Source organism: Phalacrocorax carbo, chromosome 3 (genome assembly GCF_963921805.1).
Source record: "Phalacrocorax carbo chromosome 3, bPhaCar2.1, whole genome shotgun sequence".
Classification (NCBI taxonomy): domain Eukaryota; kingdom Metazoa; phylum Chordata; class Aves; order Suliformes; family Phalacrocoracidae; genus Phalacrocorax; species Phalacrocorax carbo.
In genome coordinates, this window is record NC_087515.1 from 36,910,613 (window position 1) to 36,930,962 (window position 20,350).

General features: G+C 44.8%; 1 protein-coding gene across 6 annotated transcripts in view; it reads left to right on the plus strand.

The window, feature by feature from the left end:
• Positions 1-20,344, plus strand: part of TTBK1 (tau tubulin kinase 1) — a 110,536-nt gene extending 90,192 nt beyond the window's left edge. For all 6 annotated transcript variants that reach the window (XM_064446510.1, XM_064446511.1, XM_064446509.1 and 3 more), the window contains 2 exons: positions 16,591-18,185; positions 19,346-20,344. In XM_064446510.1, coding sequence (XP_064302580.1) covers positions 16,591-18,185; positions 19,346-19,772 — 2,022 coding nt within the window. In that variant the 3' untranslated portion in view covers positions 19,773-20,344. The remainder of the gene's footprint in view (positions 1-16,590; positions 18,186-19,345) is intronic.
• The last annotated feature ends 6 nt before the right edge of the window (positions 20,345-20,350 follow it).

A 20,350-nucleotide genomic window follows, 5' to 3' on the forward strand; every position in this document is an offset into this window, starting at 1 on the left:
GTAAAACACCAGGCTATATGAAGACCTTCTGTAGTTAAGTGAATGTAGTAACTGTCTTCAATTGAAATGAGCCTTTGGTCAGGTATTGCGGGAGAAGAGGCGGTATGGATGTTAAGGTTAAAGAAAAAGGGGTCATTGCTGGTGCTCAGGGCCTTAGGAAAGTGTGAGTCCAAAGTAAAATATTCTGCAGAAAGTATATAATCATAGGATACAGATAAGAAAACATACAGAAAGCTCAGGCAGATGTGAAAATGGCGTGGGTTAAATATGGGTGTTTGAAGAAAGTTGTGACATGGAGGTATTACTGCATAGGCAGGGTGTTTCCAGTGGAGTTACAATGAACACTTCCTTCCAAATACTGATTTCTGTATGTTTATCTGCCCTGCCTGAGGCTCCCTTAATATCAGATTCACCCTTCTATAAGCAACGCCAGACAGTGCAAGCCCAGATGGGGTAGGTGGTACTTTCTGAAGCTCGTGGGTCCTGGCCCGGTGGATCTGCATGCCACAGGGCATGCTCAGGGATGCTAGGTGTGCATTGCCTCCTGCCTGCTCACAGAACATCCTGGTGGGTGCAGGGATGGAGATGGAGGGGGCAACACACCCTCCGTGAGAAGGCTCAGTGTAGGTGTGACCAGCCTCTCTTCCCACAGTCATTCTTGAATCAGTGACATCAATTTCTTTTGATTTGCCCCAAGAACATGAGTGAACAGGACACTACTGCTCTGCCAAAATTTTTATCTGCAATTTGTTGATCAGGTTTTTTTTTAAAAAAAAGGCACTGGGCATTACCGGAAATACTTGAACTGAATTAACCAGTAGCCTAATCCTATTTGGCAGTTCTTCTCTTGTCAAGCACAGAAACCAGAAAGATCAAGGCTTTGCTTTTCTCAGTGACATGAGAAAGGATGATTTCTTTAAGTAGACTCTGCTATGATGTTATTTTTTTCCATGTTCAGTAGAGACTTTAAAAGAACAGCAGATTGCAGAAAAAATGGAATTTCTGAAAGAAGTAGATATAAAATCAACTCTTAATAATTTTTATTCAGAGTCTCCAAAACACTGATGTTCACATTTCAAGGTCAATTTTAGGAATGAAAGTTTCTATTGTTCTTTTTTTAAAAAACAATTTTTAGTTTCACCAGAAAAGGGAACAAACAGGATAACTGTGTGTTTATAAACTCTAACGTGCCTGTTTCAGAAAAAACCAACGATGAGCCGTTAAGTAGCTCCACACATAAAATCTAAAGGGCAGTAATCTATCTAATGCTACTCATCATGGTTGTATATAGAACTGTTCTTGCCAAGTAAACTATATACTCTTCTTCTTCTAAGTTCAAAAGTCTGATTGATAAAGAAGGTTGATTTATATAGACTTCAGTAAGACTTTCTTCTAGTTAAAATTATTAATAAATTGAAAAGCAACTAACCAAACAAAATATGTTTATATGTCGGTATGTCTTAAAAGTGAGGATGTTTCTTATTAGGACTCCTGATCTCCTGCCCTTAGCTCAGCACTATTCCATGCCTTTAGTTGCTGTCAAGAAGAAAAAAGAAATCCCTGAGGAGAAAGTTTGCAGTGACAGAAGGATGGATAGCTTGATAAAATAATACTGGCGGGCCAGCTCTGCAAAAAGGTCTGGATCTCTTGATAAGTTGCTTGCATTCAAACTAATCATTGCATTCAGCCAGGGACAAGGTCATGTTTCGAGTACAAAGGATATAGGTCACATGCACAGAGAGGGAGAAACTGCCCTGGGAGGTGCTGTCTCCCAAAATGAGGTGGGAGTTAGGGGAAATAATTAGCTGCATGTAAGTTCTCATTATGCTGCTATAGCAAAAAAAAAATATTCTTCTTTGATGTATCAGGAGGAGAATGAAGATGTGAGCAGATGAGAGATCTTTTGTACTGGTGAGAGCATTACCAGGCATCATATCCAAGTCTTGAATGGAAATTTTTTTAAAAGATTTTCAAAACCTGAAAAAGGAAGAGTGATACAAGAATTGTTTGATTCTGTAAAACGTGCCTTGTAGAATGAGCTTGAAGAAATGCCATCTGTCAATAAAGACAAAACAAAAAAGTGACACGATTGCTGTTAGTACCACCTGCCTGAAGAGAGCAAGACAGGTTTTTAATCTGCCAGGCAAAGATATGGGTCTAGGTGCTGGAAGGTAAAGTAACAAAGGTCAAACTAGAAGTAAGATGCTCATTTTAAAGACATAGGTGGGTGGTAAACCACTGAAATAGATTATTAATGGACACTGAGTTCTTCAATGTTCAGATTCTGTAAGGTGGGGTATCGATTTCTAAACCAATCCTGTTAAACCATCAAATTTGGGTTTTCTACCAGAATAATTGGACATGTTGCTGTTGCCTGGGTTTTATGAGAAGTTTTATCTTATGATCAATATGGCTTTTACAATTTAATTCTGAACAAATTAATTGGTGCTAATGGCTGGAATCCTGATGTTACAGTAGTATGCAAAGAGTATTAAAAATAGTAAATTTTCAGATTTTCTAACATCTTAATCTAATGCTGTAATAATTACTATGGAATTCACATATTGTTGAGGAACAGTTGGCAAATTAAATGTGAAAATAGCTCTCTTTATATATATGGAAATGTAATAAATTAATATTAAAACTAGTTACAGTGCAATTCTAAAAAAGCTCTGTAGATTACATTTATATTGCATTTATTTATTGTGTTTCATTTACAATGACTGCAATTATAAATGTAAATATGTCCAAATATGTTGTCAAAAAAAAACCCCAACAACTAGAAAGCTCAAATGAAGTGGCAAACAGCCATTTCCCATAGAACGCTGCACTTTTGTGTCAAGTTAGGGGAACAGAAGTGTCGGTTCTCTAAGAGGTACCCTCCTACCCACACCCCATCTCATCCAGCCCTTTCCCCTGTGCCAGTGCCGGTGTTCATGTGGCTGCATGGACCTGCACGGGGAGAAGGAAGGTTGTTTCCAGCTTTGTTTCATTTCCTGCTTTGGTTCCCTGTCCATTTGCACAACTGACAGCACTGGCAAGCCAGGGTCAGCAAGGAAAAAAACAACTGATGGAGGGCTGTTGGTAAGAAAAGTGGTCATGGGGCTATGGGCTGAAAAGTTAGTTGCCCTAGTTATTTTTCCTTTTATGTTTCATAAGTTTCCTTAAATTCTTCAGCTGGGGTAAGTCAATGTAAATCAATATTTGTGAAATAAAATTCCCTTTCAGCATCAGACTCTTAGGCAAATTGTGTTCATCAGAAGGGTCCAAGGACAGGGTTTGTGTCCTGAAAGAGATGTTCTTGGTTTTACTTCCCGTTGTACATAGCACTTGTTCTCCTCAGAATCCAAAATGAGGACTGAAATGAGCATTTGCTACTCCTTTACGATACAGAGATTGTTAGCATCAGAAGGACAGGTAGCTGTTGCTAGGATCTCATGCTCTACTTCAGTGAGCAAATGCACATCAATTGTATATACATACAAAAGTCATCTTTTTATATCTTCGTCTCTTGGCTCCTTTTACTTTCTATGCAGAATGGGAGATGTTTCCAATTTATCGCTCTCTCCCCAGCCTCCTTCCCATAGGAAGGAGCTAAGGAGATGTAATTTCTGTGAAAATGTTACTGTAAATGCTTGGGTTAAGCTGGCATGAATTGGGTAAATGTAGTTATGCCAGCACACATTCACTTTCAGTGGAGAAAGTTTTAGTGGGAGGGGGTTGGCTGAAAATAAGCTATACTGACAAAAGTGCAGTTTTGCAGATGCCAGTGCATCTGTATGAGGAGTATCCTGTTCATACTCCCTTGTTGACAAAGTCCCTGGTGTGAACCTGACTTTGTCTGCAATTCCCATATTTTTTGCCAGTGTTGAAGGGCAGGTAAGTGGAAGAGTTATGTTGCATCACCTCTTTCACTGTTTAAAGTCTCTTTTGTTACAGTGATGACAGAATGTAAGATAGAAATGCCCTGTAAGACAGCCATATGGGTGATATAACCCCATCCCTGTGCTACCTCTTCATGATGAAAGGTATCATTTGCTCTTCCACTCCTTCTCTTTGTTGTGGATCTGAACCTGGACATTGCGGTGGTCAAGGCTGCTGCAAGACTGTTGCTTTGAAAGGGACAAACTGGTTCAAAGTTGTATTTGTTGGGCTAAGTGTCTTTGTGATTCCTAGAGACTTCCCACCTGGACTGATGCTTTCCTTTCTGCATGACAGATGTTGACTCCAAGACCTTTCCTTCAGCTCTTTTCCTGTAGTTCACGTGATGATTCTTTAAGGGTCCCCAAGGACAGAGGCAGATCAGCCCACTTCTCAAATCCTGTGTCCAAATGACTTTTGGGGAGTGTATAGGAAGCTGCTCTAGCTGCCTGTCAGTTACTAGGTACTCAGCTGAGGGTGAAAGTTTGAGCGCACCTTCTCCCTTCCAGTGCTGGGAGGCAGCAGGCACCACCTGAGCTATAAAGGATGTTGGCAGTTACCACCTCACCAGCCCAGGATGAAGAAGCTGTACTTGGACAGCTGGCCTCCAGACTGGATTGAGAAAAGGCGGCTGGCTGATGTTCTTCTCTGGGATCTCATCCATTGCTCCATAAGCAGATATTGCTGCTCAGCTGCCACCCAATTAGCTTATGTTTAGATCCAAATCTGGATGCAAGAACAGCAGCAGTCAGCTGTAGCGCTGAGCTGTTGGTAAGCTTCACGTACAATGTGATGAGGAAGCAGAACTCCCTCATCTTCACCTCGCTGCTTGAGAAGCTCTCTTAGATCTAGGTGCCTCTGTTCCCCTACGCCTATCCAACCTCTTCTACATATGACAAAACTCTTTGTGCTCCACCCTGGTTGCCATGCATGTCCCACTCCGCACATTCACCTTCCCCCGTGGTTTACCTTCATTGCCATTGATGATATGTCATCCCTCGCATCCTGATTTCGTCCTTGGGTACCTGCACTACCTCCTGCCTTTGCTGTTCCCAAGAATATGCGAGGCTTGCCTCCTGCATCAGTTTTCTACACGTTGCATATCTGATGTTGCACTGTACAGTCCCTGTAGCTCTTTGATCAGCCTCTTGCCTTCCCTCCCTCTAATTTCCTTGGAGGAAACAGTGAAAAATGGCACATTTTGGCACTTGGAGCAGTCTCAGCTCTGCATGGAGTCTGTGTGAGGAACAGTGATCATATTGTTTAAAGGCAGTTTGATTTCAATGATAGTGGAAGATACCCTCCATTTTCAGAACAGTTTCAAGAGTTTCAAATCCTGGAATCCTTAGGACTTAGCAGACTCCCCAAAATTATTGTGTACATGAGCAGCTAAATTTAGAGAGCTGGCAAAGCTCTTTCCCTTAAGACACAGCTACCATCTGTGATTGCAAACTACGTAAATAGCTGGTTAAACACCACTTCTATTGTGAGCTTGTCTCAAAGTTCCATTTAAATTGGTGCCTGGTCTTTGTGAGTGAGAAAATGTCTCAACTCCGGTTGCAAATAGTACAAGGTCTTCCAACGGAACATTTTCTGGGCTGGCAAAAGTGGCCATCCCCATTCTCCAGCCTGGGAGTTGGGGTGGGATCCATATAAAAACAGAAATAAATAGTGTATTTCAAACAGCCAAGACAGGGCAATTTTAAGCGCAACAGAGCTGACACTTTGTTAATTAATTCTAAACTTTTAACTCGCTGCTGTTTCCTCTCGTGGCCTGTCTTATCTGGAGGTACCACAGAGTGGTAGATTTTTTCCTTGATGATTGGTGTTCTTCACTTTGGCACATATAATGACAGTTCTTTCCTCATCTAGCCTGTGCCAGTGGCATTAGGCCATCAAAGTATCTTGTTGTTTTAAACAAGCTCCATGTTTCTTATGCGATCCCATTTGGCAGCTAGCTCTCCCCAGCTGCTTCTGCGGCAGTCAAACCTGGGTGTTACATGAGAAGGCAGCATGCCTTTAAGAACAAGTCAACAATCTTTTTTCCTTTTTGAAGTGAAAAAAAATCAATTTTTGTAAATTTTTTTTTTTTTTTTTTTGCATATAGGACTTCTGGAAAGAGGCCTATTGTTTCAAACTGATCTGCGATAACAAGCAAAGGTGTCCTCAGCAGCTTCCCTAGCCTACTCACAAGGCAGAGAGGTTGAGCTGACTCTTCAGCAGCTGGGCTGCATTTCTTTTCCAACGGTGACTCTAAAGCCAGTTAACACACGCCTTCTTTTCCAACTCCTCTAGGCTGTGAGCACTTTGAGATGAGAAACAAAACAAATGTTGTTTGGGACATTTCTCTGCTCCATGTTTCAAACATTTCTTCCAAAGGGTTCCCTTTGGAGTGTTTAACTACCTCATGTGTCTTTTGTTTCACTAGCATCACCAGGCTGTGGTACCATCTTTATCACTGGCTACACTGCCCCAGGGTATACGGCCTCTTCTGGAAGACTTGGTAATTTTGTAGTAGAAGCTTTCAGCAGTTGCATGGGAAACTGGGGAAAACATCTCAGTTTAACCTTCCCAAAGTTTATTCAGAACTAACACTAATAGTCATAGTACTCATACCTTCCTGTGGCTTCTTAACCCAAAAGATCCCCAAGTGCTTTATTTTTCCTGTGAGTAACTTCCCTGCTGTTTGGCGTGGGGGACTGCCAGAGGAAGTCAGCAGCAAATAAAGCCTTTTCAGAACATGTCAGAATGAAGCCAGACATGAGAGTTTGATTGCACAGAGAGAATTTCAGGAGGCAGAATGTTATTTCATGATCTGGATATTGTCAGGGCAGTGGGTGGGACCTATATACCAAATATAACAAATATCATTGAGGCATTTCTTTGCAAATCACTAGGAACTTCACTTGCTTTCTCATATAAAAATGCACTATTTGAATCTGGTGCTGTGATCCTATGTAAATAAATTAAGGCAGGAAAATATAACCATTGCTAGTTTAGTCCTGCGTTGTAAAATAGCTCAGCAATAGGGTGGAGTGTGAGATGAAGATCAGAAAGCATGGAAAGACGTGTTCAGTCCTTTTCCTGTTTTCTAATGTCCTTCCCTCTCACGCCTCCATCAGTTAATCTTCCATGATGTGTGTATGTGGAACTTTTAAGTGCTTGGCAGTGGACAAGATTATTCTTGAAAATATAAGGAGATTTTTTACTGGTCATCTGGAGGGATTGGTGACAGATACCCACCATGTTTGTCCAGTGGCTCTAGCATCTCTTATGCTACATGGAGTCTCTGTGGTATCCAGTCACATCCATATTACAGGCAGATAATACTGCGTCAATGACCTAACTGCTGAGTTAGATGAATGTCACATTTTATTAATGGTTGTCGGTGGAGATTTATCCACACCACACTCAGAACTTTACCTGGAGCTGAGACCATTTTGCGACTTCCACACTGAATAAGAAAGGGCTCTTTTATCCCATTCTATTCAAAAGAGAAGCTTTTATTTTTATTTTTCCTTTTCTGTTTTTCATTTAGTGACTAATGGGAACGAACTATTTGGAGATATCTATCATTATATTTGTCTAGCTCTGCTTGGCAGTAACAGATGGGCTTCAAGAGGCTAGCTGAAGAAAATAAAATTGCATTTCCTAGCAGACAAGGTCTGAAGCCTTGAAAATCATGGATGATTTGCAAATCCCTAAACTCCTGTTAGTGTTCTTAGTGAATAAATTGCCCCAGATATTTCTGAGCTGGACAACATGAGGTGCTTTTCTTCTTGACCTGCTTCCCTTCTAGTCCTAGCCCTCCCCAGAGTGACTGGAGGAGATGACAGTTTCTGGAGAGACTGACCAAAGTAAGCCAGATGTGCTTCCTGATTTCACTCGTGTCCCCAGGGTGGTGTCAGGATGCTTTTTGCTGGAGCTTCCATTTCTGATTGTATGTATGTTTATATGTGTTCATGACCCACATGTGGATTGTGAATGGCCAAGCATGGTCATGCCTTACAGAAGCGTTTCTGTGCCAGTGATGGGCCACTTTGCACACATCCAAGTGCTCAAAAAGCTGTTGCAAAGAATAATTCTTAATCAGTTACAGAAAGTATCCTTGTGTGGCCTGGTTCAGATGGCACACCTGGCCTCCTTTTCATGTTGCAGATCTGTTTTCGACAACCTGGCCCAGTCCAGTTTTCTTAATTCAGTGTCTTGTAGCATACATATCCCTCCATTCGCCATCAGCTGGTGGCAGAGAGTTCTGGCGATAGGAACAGTGCTGCCACTTGGGACATAATTTATTAGTATGCAACCACCTATTTTGGGTAATGTTAAAACATTAAATAAAATGTGTAAAGGCTGATCATTGTGGTACTACCTTCCTTTTTGTTGCATTTTTATACCATGTGTTTCGGTCACTATAAAACACAGACCTGCATTTGCAGTTCTATGGGACAGCGCAAAGCTTAATTTCTGGGAATTGTTTCTAAGTATTACTTGATGTATTGCAACTCCTTTGTATTACACCTGCCATTGAAAAAAAAAGATGTTACAATGAATGTACATTTTAAACAAGCTGCTAACCATGTAACCTGGGGATTGGAAGCAATCCCCATTTTACATTCACTTGCATGTCTTCTAGTGTTTGAAAAGAAAATTGCTTTATGTTTGGAGGTTTTATTTTTTCATATGCAAAGTGTTTCAAGTCGGTTACCTCATCTAGTGCACTTGCCTCGTAAGAATCCCCAGTGCTTCCTCCAACAATTCCAACAAGTTTCTCAGTTTAATTATGAGTGCAATTAACTGATCTGGCAACATGAAACACAGTAACCGCAAATTTCCTCTGAACAAGTCGGATAAGGAGGATTTCCGTGGGGCTCTTGCCCCTTCAGCTTGGTCCTTCCTAAAAAAAAGCCAGATCAGGTTCTTATTCAGCACTGCTGACATCTGGTTATTTTTATGACTAAGGAAGATATTTAGCTTTCAGAATCTCCTGCTTCTTCTTTCTTGCTGCTATTAAGTTGCCTTTACAATTAGGGACTAGAACAATTTTTGGATTATCATTTCCTTCCACTTTGCTTGCTGTTTCCTGAGTCTTTTCTGAGTGATAAAAATGAGGTGGTCCCCGTGTCTGCTCAGACAGGGAGCTCTGCGTTGACTCTTGCTGGAGACACTGGTGGGTGCAGAGGTGGGAAGCTAAGTGGCAGGCGTACCACCTTTACAGAGCTATTGCTTCCATCCAAGATGCTAGGAAAACTGGCACAAACCTAACAACATATGAAAGCACAAATAGGGAGGAGCAGAGCACTTATCCAGCATAGGACTGGACTGTCCTATTCACCTTGGTAAAAAAACAAAACTAAGAGAAAGGCTGTGGAGCTTCTGATGGTAAGACGCTGGAAGGAAGAACATCTCTCTGACATTTATGGTGCTGATTCTTGGAACGCAGAGATCCTTCAAGCAAGCATGGCAGCTGTAGGACCCCTGCTACTTTTACCTCATCTGATGCTGGTTTGAAGAAAGAGCTGCTTCAGAAACTCAGATTCTAATTTTTTCCCACTCACTGTTGTCAATCCTGCCAGATGTCCCAGTCCCAAACAAGCTTAGTCTATGTTGGCAGAGGATAATGTCACTTCCAGGATATGCTAAGGTCCTGATAGTATCCAAATCAAAGCTGTTACAGGGAAGACTGGACTACGGCTCTTGCTGTCTGTGTGCCATCTGCATCTCTCAGGACTAAGGCCTCTTCCCATTCCCAATGGAACAATTAGTGTCATGCTGGGAACTTGATTTCTGCTTCTCGGACTTTCCAGCTCCCATGAAGAATCTCAGGGACCAGCATATCCTTCCTTTGCATTACCTTGTGTCACCTGTTAGACTTCTGTTGCTGCTAAACAGGAGAGAGTCCAAACCATATTTAACCAACTGCTATTCAAGTAGGAGGTGAATGTCGGTTTCTGTAGTCATTTCTACTGAGAGGAGACAAAAGCCGTAGGTAACCTGTTGTGCTTCCTGGTTTGCTTGAGAAACTTCATCTGCTGGGACTTTAGTTTGCTTGAAGCAGTGGATCTCAGGAAAGCCCCCTTCAAGCAGGTCTCTGGCATTAAGAGGCACAGCAGAAGGGCTTCCTCAAGCTGCCAGAAGTCCTCATCGATTGCCAGGGACAAAAGGTTTGAAGAAGCTGTGGAAGTTCGTCTCAGGGGGAGGGCAGCAGGGAGACGGAGGGGAAGCAGCCTGCTGTAGCTTTAAAGGCAGTACTGAGTAGGGAACCATTTGGAAGGACATAGTTGACTAAAGGGATCCAAAACTTGTTTTCCTTGAGTCTTTTTATTCTTCCTATATCTAATCCCTTTAGAGCCTAAGGTCAACCACTTTTTGTACTGCAATAACACTGTAATATATGCTTGCACTAATTCTTCTGGCACACCAAGCATGCAAGACCAATTTAAAGCTTTTTTCAGAAGAAAAACACTGTATTATTGTGTATATAGAAATACTGAGAGAGAATTTGAATTCTGTCTCCTGTATAAAAGCATGCATTGATTACCTGTATGTAGACCATGCTGTAAATGCTGCAGAGTACTGTAAAATCCTACACTTGAAACCACAATGAACAGGCAATGTCATCAAAAACAAACAAAACAGAAGCTGTGCAATGGATTTTGTGCCTTTTTTAAATCCATGTATGTTAATCCAGACAATCGGAAAAAAAAAAAAAGAAAGAAAAAGCTTGTATACTACCAAAACCTTATTAAAGAATCAAAGGCAGCACCTTGGTGATGGCTGGGTTTTTTGTTTGCTTTCTTGCTTTGTTTTTCTACACCCTTTGCTTTTCAGCTCCAGGAAGGTGTCCCCTGTTCATCCTTGGGTACATGGGAACACCAGGCAGGGAGATGAAGGAGCTCTTGTAGAACAGTGAGAGTTTAATTATAGTTTACTGATATGATCACTGAAAACTTGCAGTTAAGACAGAGCTGGGAATAGAAGCAAAGTTCTGTGACTGTTGGAGATGTGTTTCATGTACTTTGGGAAGGCCACACTGCGAGTGCCATTTACGTAAATTTAGGCTACTACCAATTTCACTGACTTGAATCCAATCATGTCACAGCAGCAGGTTACAACCAGCCCCAACTTATGTAACTTTTTAGACCTCTGCCTTGATGGTTGCCAGGAGCAAAACTGACTAAACTTAAGCTAGTACAATTCAACACCTACGAACACAGCAGAAACAGTTTATCACGTCCCTCTTGGTTTCTTACACTGGGCATCTTCCCCTGGCTGGCAGCACAGTGTGCATAGCATGGGTGGGTGGCTGTCTTCCATCAGACATTTGACAAAGTGTTTAAGACCATCTGGTAAACTTCCAGCCACCTCCCCCCAAAGACCCCAGGGAGATGGACGCAAAATTTTGGCTGTCCTGCAAGTAATGTATTCCTGCCTAGACTGCTCAGGGGATCCAGCCATGCTTGCCTTTCATTGTGAATCACATTTGAAAGCAGTCTCTGCTGTAGAGTGGCATATGGTTCAACCCCAATTGCTGTTGGTCTGTCTGGGATCAGGCTGGAGGAGGAAACATGGTGATAGACCCTGTCTGCTTTGGTGTGAAGTGCACAGTTACTAATTCAGTGTTTTTCTGGAAGTGGCTGGAGAGGGAGGCTGCAGGCAGTAGGTACATGCAAAGGCTCTGGTACCTGTGGAAAGGGTGGTGGAAACTTTCACCCTTGCAGGAGAAACACAAGATGCCAACTCCTCAAAGGCAGAGAGCAGTTTGTGCAGGCAGGTGACAGTCTGGGAGGAAGAGCTCGCATTAGGCTGTGGTCTCTGACTTAAAGGGTTGTGCAGTGTGTGAGTCCCTTTTTTCTCCTGGGAATTGTATGGAGGGTCAGGATTCTTCTGAATCTGCCTCTAGGAGAGTCCAAAGCCCATCTGCTCCATGATGAACACCTCAAAGTGTGTTTTGGTTTGCCTCTGTATGGCTGTTGGTATGTGGCAGATGTGTACGTCTCTCAAACATTGCAGAAGAGCACACTGATGCCGTAGTGGTAACCACGGCCTGAGACATGTTTTAGAGCATGGTCTGAAGCAGAACAGTAGATAGGAAAGATGCAGCATTTCCTGGTTTTATATTAGGAAAATATTGTGATTTTTTTTTTTCCTGTACCTGGTGTTTTTTTGGTTGGGTTTCTTTTTCACAAATGATTGCATTTAAAATGTTTAAAACTAAGAGATGGGAGAGGAAAGAAAATCCCATATTCTCCAGTGTAAGGGAAAATTGATTAGGCTCATGTGGGAGACTGTTCCCTTTCACCTGTGCTGGTGCAGAGCTGCTTGGTAGAGCAGGCTTTTATGGTGGACACTGGACCTGCTCTGTGCCATGCCACAGACTGCTCTGCTGCGGGGGCATAGGCACAGGCAAGCTATGGGGTCTCTTCTCTTTGCCTTCATAAGTCATGAGATCACCAGAAAGCCATACAGGCAGAGCAGGTACTGTCATCACTCTTCATTGCTGTAGGCGCCTGAGCAGCATGTGCATGACTTGGCATGGGGCAGGACATGTATGAGCACGTTAATGAACTGGATGCCAGTACTGCTCCTGAATCCACCAGCATGAGTCTGCTCCGTGCTGCTGTCTCAGAGGAACATATCTGGGTACATTCCTGCCTACAAGGGGATGTGGGAACTTCTAGTGTGTGGTTGTAAATGTGCTGTAGCAAAGCGGAGACTGCATCTTTGCAGATTTTTGCAGTATTTGCAGCATCACTGGGAGGTAGGAACTTTAATACTGCACATACTGGGTGAGTCTCCTCCGAGGATGTCCTGGTGCCAATGATCCTGCTAATCTGAAACCCCACCAGTTTACAGCAAAGACAGACCCCCAGACTCCACTTAGCTGTTCATGAGCACAGGGGCAGTGATGGACTTGAAGGGGCTGGTTTCTGCTTCTGCCAAATATGAGCAGGTAGATCTTTTTCTCTCCTGACTCTCCTTCTCTATATTCTACCTCTGCCCTCTGTGCAAAGCAGGGGTATTTATTGCCTTCCAAATACATATTGTTACCCACAGTACCTACTAGCCAAATTGAATTTAAATACAGTCAGGTTTTTTGGAGAGACAGAGTGTTAAAGAGGTGAAATGCATGGGGAACCCACTGAGACACATATACTGCCATACGCATTCCTGGACAATTGACTGACAAGTCAAAAGAGAGTCAGGAGTGAAGATCTGAGCCCAAGCAGGTGGGAAAAAATGGTTCACTGTCCAAGAACAGGCAGTGTGTCTTCTGAGAAAGTGAGGAACACAAACAGAGATCAGATAAACAAGATACCTTGCTGGTGGTAAAGGAAGTCCTTTTGACACATATTCAGCCAGCTCCAGTGTAGCTCTGCTCACTGTCTTTGTAGGTTTTTAAAATGGGGATGGCTGTCTCAGCTCACAGCATAGCTCCTGCCCATAGTGGAGTGAGCCTGGCAGAGGGCCACCAAGATGATTAGGAACTAGAAACATCTGACATGAGGAGAGGCTGAAAGAGCTGGGTTTTTTCCACCTTAAAAAGAGAAGGATTGGGATGGGATCTTATATCTTCCTTGAAATACTTGATGGAAGGGTGATGCCAGACTCTTCTCAGAGATGTACAGTGAAAGGATAAGATGTGATAGACACAAGCTGCATGAAAGGAAAATGTAGATATAAGAATTAGGCATAAAGAAAAATATTTTCACCGTGAAGAGCCTCAAACACTAGGTCAGGGTCCCAAAGAGGCTGTGGAATCTCCATCATTGGAGAATCTCAAAACTCAGCTGGACAGGGTCTGGAGCAGCCAGCTCTAAGTTGGTCCTGCTTTGAGGGGTGGTTGGAGCAGAGACCCCAAGAGATTCCTTACACCTTTGTTATTCTACAATTTTGAGATACAGGCTAAGCCAGATCTTCTGGCATCTTCCCACAGTTCCTCCCCATTGGTACAGCAGAGCAGAAAAGTTCTTCTCCAGCCTTTGCGGAATAGTCCTAGATCAGCTGAGTGTGCTGTAGTACAAAAGACACATGATGACAGTCAAAAGAGGACACACGCTTCTTTGGTGAGGGGTTCAAACTGGGAACACCTTGTTCAGCAGGTTGCCTGCTTGCAGACTTTCTCCACGGTGCATTTACAGGGGCAAAACAACCACAGTCTCAGGTTGCTTTAAGGAATGCAATCTTGCAATTTTGGGGTACTGCATGCAAGAGGTTAAGCAGTCCAAGTCTCCCAGAGGTAGGAAGAAGCCAAGCAATCATTGTTGTGCTTAGGGTGCAGTGTCCATGCAGGGAAATAGAAAACACATGGGGAAAATGAAATGACAGCCAGAAAGGCAGTCCATTTGCTAAATACTGCAAGGAATTTGTACAGCCAGAAATGGAAGTGCTTGGAGGTTGGAAAGGTATCTACAGCACAACTCAATGACAGCAAAGGGGGACCAGAGCAGAAGGAAAGAACCATTATTTTTATTACAGCAACATCATGCTGTCCAGCTCCACATCATACCTTATTGCTTAGTGCAATCTCATCTCAGAAGAATTTCTGATGTCTTGCAAGGGAAAGAACTGTTGAGGAAAGAGAGGTTGCTGGAGACAGGGCTGCTAGTGGGACAGATTGCAAGGCATGGAAATCATGCCCATCCTACAAAGGATGTGCACTGCAGCACTGGATTCAGTTCTCCTTGAAGCAGAAAGCAGATGAGATAACACAAGCTCCTCGGAGCTGAGAGGAGATTTGAGGGTGTACATATGCAATGAGAAACCAGCAACCCTCCAACTGTACCATCAACCACAGCATCTAGAAAACGGGGTGAAATAGAGCAGCAGGTGAACTGTTGTTGGGGATGGGATACAAATCCAGCCAACAGGCAGAATCCACTCTTAGGCTGCTTGAATGGACTAATTTGCAAGAAATGCCTGAGGGAGGAAGCCAAGTGGGTAATTTCCTTTGCAAAGCATGATAAGTCCCTCTTACCAGTCCAAGTTCCACATCTGTCATCCTGATACAAAAGGCACTGTACATAGTGGGTCAGTGAGAGCCCAAATCAGGCTCATACAGGGCCATCTTCAGGGCCAGGCTTCAGCTTTAATGAAAGAAGAGAATATTTGGACTCCAGAGGCATTGCCAAAACCAGCGTGTGTTTTAATTTATAAGATACAAAAAGAACTATTAAACAGATAACAACTTATCACCATGCATAACAGCTTGATGCCACCCACCAATCTATTTGAAATGTCCCTGTTATATGTGAGCATAAAGGTCTTAGATTTTTCAGGCATACTAATAGGACTGTTGCTCTGCACAAAATAACATACAGATTTTCAGCACAACTTGAAATTGTGTCGTCGGACTGAAAAGATATTGAGGGCTTCCCCACCACCCCCCCACCACCACCCCCCCGAGACAAAAAGATCTGTTCCCACAGCCAGGTGAATGTTGGCAGCTAGCTGTTGCCAGCTCTGTGGCCCACATAGTTGAACGGGTGCTTGTTTAGTCAAGTAGCTTAAATATCCTCTGACACTGCTTGAAATGCTGCTTGTCAAATGCCGCTTGAAAACGCAGATGTTTGGAGCCCTTCTGTTCATGATTAGGACTTTTCAAGTGTAGCATGTGATGCATTATTGACTGGTTGAGTTTATGGGGAGGTTCATTTTCCAGCCCTCTTAATAGAAGGGTGACCTAAATGTTTTTTTTTTTTAAATCCATTTTGCACGGTGGTGCTGCTACAGTTTTCATTTACAACAAATTGTTAGTTATGCCAAACTTTGATGGGCGTTTCCTATTTATTTAGCTCTTTTTTGCTTGTTTGGTCAAGTGTGTGCATGTGTGTGAGAGCTGCTGCTTTTCTGTTAGTATTATTTGCAATCATTTCACAGCCTACTCCTGGCACCTTACAGGCAGTCACCCCATCTCAGACTGCTGCTCGAGAAACACTGCCTCCACCAACTGTCCTGTCCTCCCATTGCTTTTAATGGTTGGACGCCCCAGAGTGTAATAATACCTTATACGTCAGCTTTCCTTACTTACTTGCTGATCATCTTAGTGAAAGGAAAAGCCTGTAGAAGACAGACTTAGGAGCTGTTGGAGAGAGGGAGCAGGAGGGAGGGAGGAATAGCACAGCAGGGGAACACAGGAGCACTCCAAGGGTTAGTGTATTCTTATGCAAGGATTACTGGCCCAGGGACAATGGGGGATGGTCCTGGAAAGTGATCAGGAAATTTATCTAGCCCAGAGGGACCCCTTGAGTTCACTGTGGCCTGGGAATAAAAAAGAATTGCTGAATGGTTCCGGTAAGGAAGGATTGAATGTGTAAATGCATAAATACTGAAATAAATAGATAAATACTGAAGAAGATTGGCATACATGAAAAAATCCTGAGGAATTGCCTGCAAACAGCTCTTCAAGGTCCAGGTTAAAGACTGATAACAAAGGAACTCCTTTGGCACGTGTGTTTTTTGCCTTCATTGATAAGTATCTGTGAATCGCTCCTTTCTAAGGTTTGTACTAACCAAATGATCGAGTGATCACTGCTCAAGCATGTATTTTGGAAGCCTGATGGACTAAATGCTTTCCACTGCTGCTTCCCACTGCTGTTGATCCTGATGACTTCTGTGTCACTGCTATGTCTGAATACTAACCCTTCTGTCACATCTGTCTTCTTGCAGGCATATATGCTGAAGTCGTTTGAAATGAATGGTCTGCCCAAGGCGGTGCCTTTAAGTTTGCCTTATCAAGACTTCAGGAAAGATGTGTCAGACTACTGGGAAAAGCCTAAGGTATCCCAGCGGATAAAGAAAGTTGATTTCTCGAATATTGTCTTGACTGCTCCTTGCAAACCTCTGGAACCTTATCTGGAAATGAATGGAAAAGAGGAGGAGGAAGAAGATGAGGAAGAAGACGAGGAGGAGGAAGACGAGGAGGAGGAGGCGGAGGAGGAAGGAGATGAGATTGACATGCACAGTGGTTCCAGTAGCGACCTGAGTCAAAAAAGCACAGAGCGCAGCCAGGAGTGCGCACCATCCACGCTTCTGGCTGATGACCAGAAGGGATCCAAGGGTCGAGCGTCCACTGCTGATGGTGACCTGGAGCTGGAGGAAGGCTCAAAAACACTAGTGCTGTTTTCACCAGGTGATCTGAAAAAGTCTCCGGTGACCACAGACTTGGCTCCAGAAGTTGATCTGGGCACTCTTGCTGCACTGACACCTCAGAGCGAGCGGCCACAGCCTATGGGTAGCCAGCTGGATGTATCCGAGCCAGGGACCCTGTCTTCAGTCCTTAAATCTGAACCAAAGCCTCCTGTGGCAGTGGCTACAGCTTCCTCGCCCTTTACCAAAGTTGAGCGCACATTTGTTCATATTGCTGAAAAGACCCACTTAAATGTCATGTCTTCCAGCGGCCAGCTGATGAGGCATGAGGAATACTGCCCTCCGGGGCAGTTTGAGGAGGTCATTATCGAAGAAGAGCTGGAGGACAACCTGGTGCTGGTAGAAAATGGAAGCATACATTCAGGGCTAGAAGGGGCAGAGACGGAGAGCTGCGCACTTTCAGCTAATCACATTGAAACCACCTCAGAGACAGTGGGGGAGCAGCTGGCCATTCCCAATGGTGTAGCAAAGCCTCCCGAGGACAAGCCAGAGCTCTCCAACAAAGTGGTGCTCTCACTGGATTTGGAAGAGCCTGGCAAGATGGTTACAAGGGAGCCTGACCTTGAGAAGTCAACATCGGTGGCAGAACACCTTAAGCGAGCAGAGACCCTCCTCAACACACCACAGCAGGGCCCCAGGAGACCTCTGGGCTCCAGGTATAGAAGTCGGATACCCATTTTGTTCTCTGAGGAGGACACTGGCTCAGACCTTTCAACTTCACTCTCAGCCAAAGAGAGGCTTTATAAGAGGGCAAAGCAACCTGACTTGGCTCGCTTAGTGATGGAGAAGAGGCAAAATCGCCTCCTTCGGCTGGCCTCAGGGGCCTCCTCCTCAGCGTCCTCCAGCGACGAGAGGCGGCGGGCCTCAGAAACCCTGTCAGCCACTGCTTCTGAGGAGGACACCCACGACTCTGATGACTCCATTCCAAGGAAGGCAGGGAAGGAGAAGGCTGCCCTCCTGGGGAAAGAAGAGAGACCCATAAGCACAAAGAGCAGAATTCCTCGGCCCATCACGCCAGTGAAAACACCACTAGAGGCGGCAAAGTCTGAGAGCTCCATGGCCATCACAATGGCAGTGCTATGTAGCTCCCCGCAGGATGCAGCTGTTGCCTACAGGTAAGACCAAAATGGTGAGGAATACAAAATGTTGGACTTGTTAAGGAGGTGCAGCCAGGGCTTTGCTCGCCTCCCACTGCTTTACCTTTAATTTGGCTTGAATGCATAGTCCATCCCTGTTTCCTACAGTCATGTCAGCCTACCAGTGTGTGAAATTCCCACCTCTCTGCCTTCTTTGGCTCAGTCTGGCCAAAGGGCCAAGCCCCTCTTCACTTGCCCTGCGTTTGAGGCCTTCTTCCCTTCCACAAACTCTTTCATTTTGTCTGATCCTGCTAATTGCAGATCCCTCCAGTTTGAGCTCTCAGTTTTGCAGCATGCTCAGCACAGCTGTGACTCTGTAGGGAGACCCGGCCTGGCTATTGTGATTTGAGCTGCATGGGCTGCAACATTGCCAGTTGCAATTGCCTCAGAAGATGGCCAGCATGCAAAGATACGGAGAGAGGGAGGTGCACACGCATGGGCTTTGGCAGTGACCTGGAACAGCATCGGCCACTTCCATGTGGTCTGAATTCCCTACACATCTCTGTGCCTTGATTTTTTTTTGGAGGTACCTGGCTCTCTATCAAATAAGCACAGAGATGTAAGTGGAGGTGTACCTTCTGAATTCACCAGTGTTTGGCTTTTCTGCCTGGCCTTGGGGCTGGAGGTCCAGCGCACAAGCAGAGCTGCTGCTGTGGCTCTGTCACAGGTCCAGCAAATTCTGCTCTTTCAGAGACGTGGGGTGAACAGAAAGGCATCCGTCTCCAACGTTTATCCTCCAGCACAGGCCAACTGGTGCAATCCGGCTCATGACCATGTTCCCATATATCCTGCCTTGAAAGAGGTTGCTGCATCTATGCTGCAGTCTGCTGTTAAGAACAGATATTCTTAATATATATCTGTGATATTAATATATCACAGATATGTACTATTGGCCAAACCATGCCTGCGCATTGTCCTAGAGGGTGCTGGAGGATCAGAGCAAACACTTACTAGTTAACAGCATCGAGAGTTACAAGATGGTGTTCAAACCAGTGCCCCATCTTGTTCACAGTGTAGCTCCTGTCATCCTGGTGCTGGAGACTGCTTGTAACTGCCCAGCAACATTAATCAAACCTACCAGGAGCCCAGGGCCCCTTGCAGAAATTCCCTTTCAACCTCCCTCTTCTCTTCCTCTGCAGGCTTCAGGCACAGAGACCAGCTGGAAGTGTCCCAAATGAGTGCCGAACAATGCAGATACAAAGTCGACTTCCTCCTTCACCCAGCTCCACTTCTCTTCCTCCACGGAGCAACTCACGGAGGTCCAGCTGTGCATCCCCTCGGAGCCCTGTCCTTCCTTCAAGAAACCCCAGTGCTTCCCCCAGAAGCCAGCTGCCACCTCGGAGGGAAAGTCCTTCTCCCTGCCGACAGCATAAGCCAGGGACTGCTCTTCAGCGAGTTCCTCCTTCTCCCCGACCTCAGCCCCCAGCTCAGGCCCTGGGGCCGACAGGAGATTCCCTGCCCTCTCCTGGTGTGGCCAAAAAACGACAAAGAGGAAAAACCCAGACTCAGAGTCCAGCAACCAAAGGAAAGCAGGTGTCCCTGGAAAGTAAGGCAGCTGCCAGATAATGACCTTCTTCTGCCAGCCCAACAGACTGGGTAACTTCTGCATATAGTATACACTTGAGATGCTGCAGCACAGCCTTCCATGCTGGACCCACGAGTGTATAGCAGTAGCTGTACTTCAATGCTTCACTCACACTCACCCCACACTGTCGCGATCAGCTCCCACAGGCCTGAGAGCCTCTGAGCCACGGAGCCTTCTTCAAGGGAGACTTCCAGCCCGCAGCTCACGCTTGCTAACGCACAGCACCAAGCAGTGACCCAGGCAGCCTGCCTAGTGCCTGACCCTCCTCCCTCCCCAGGCATTCCCCTCTCACTGTTAGCAATACCAGTCGCCAACACCGACCCTGGCTTTGGAAAGAGGAGCAGAGGTGACAAGAGCCAGGTCTGCTGGAGAGGAAGGCTCCTGTCCTGCAGGCAGCTCCGTCCTCTCTCCTTGCTGGGAAAACACCAGCCTTGGCCACCACCATTTACCTGAGTGTTGGCTTGCCTCCTGCCACCTGTATTAGCAAGGGATTGTCACCAGCTTAGCCAAGAGGCATGGATATGTCCTTGTGTGCTGAAATAAGAGCAGGGGTGGGGGG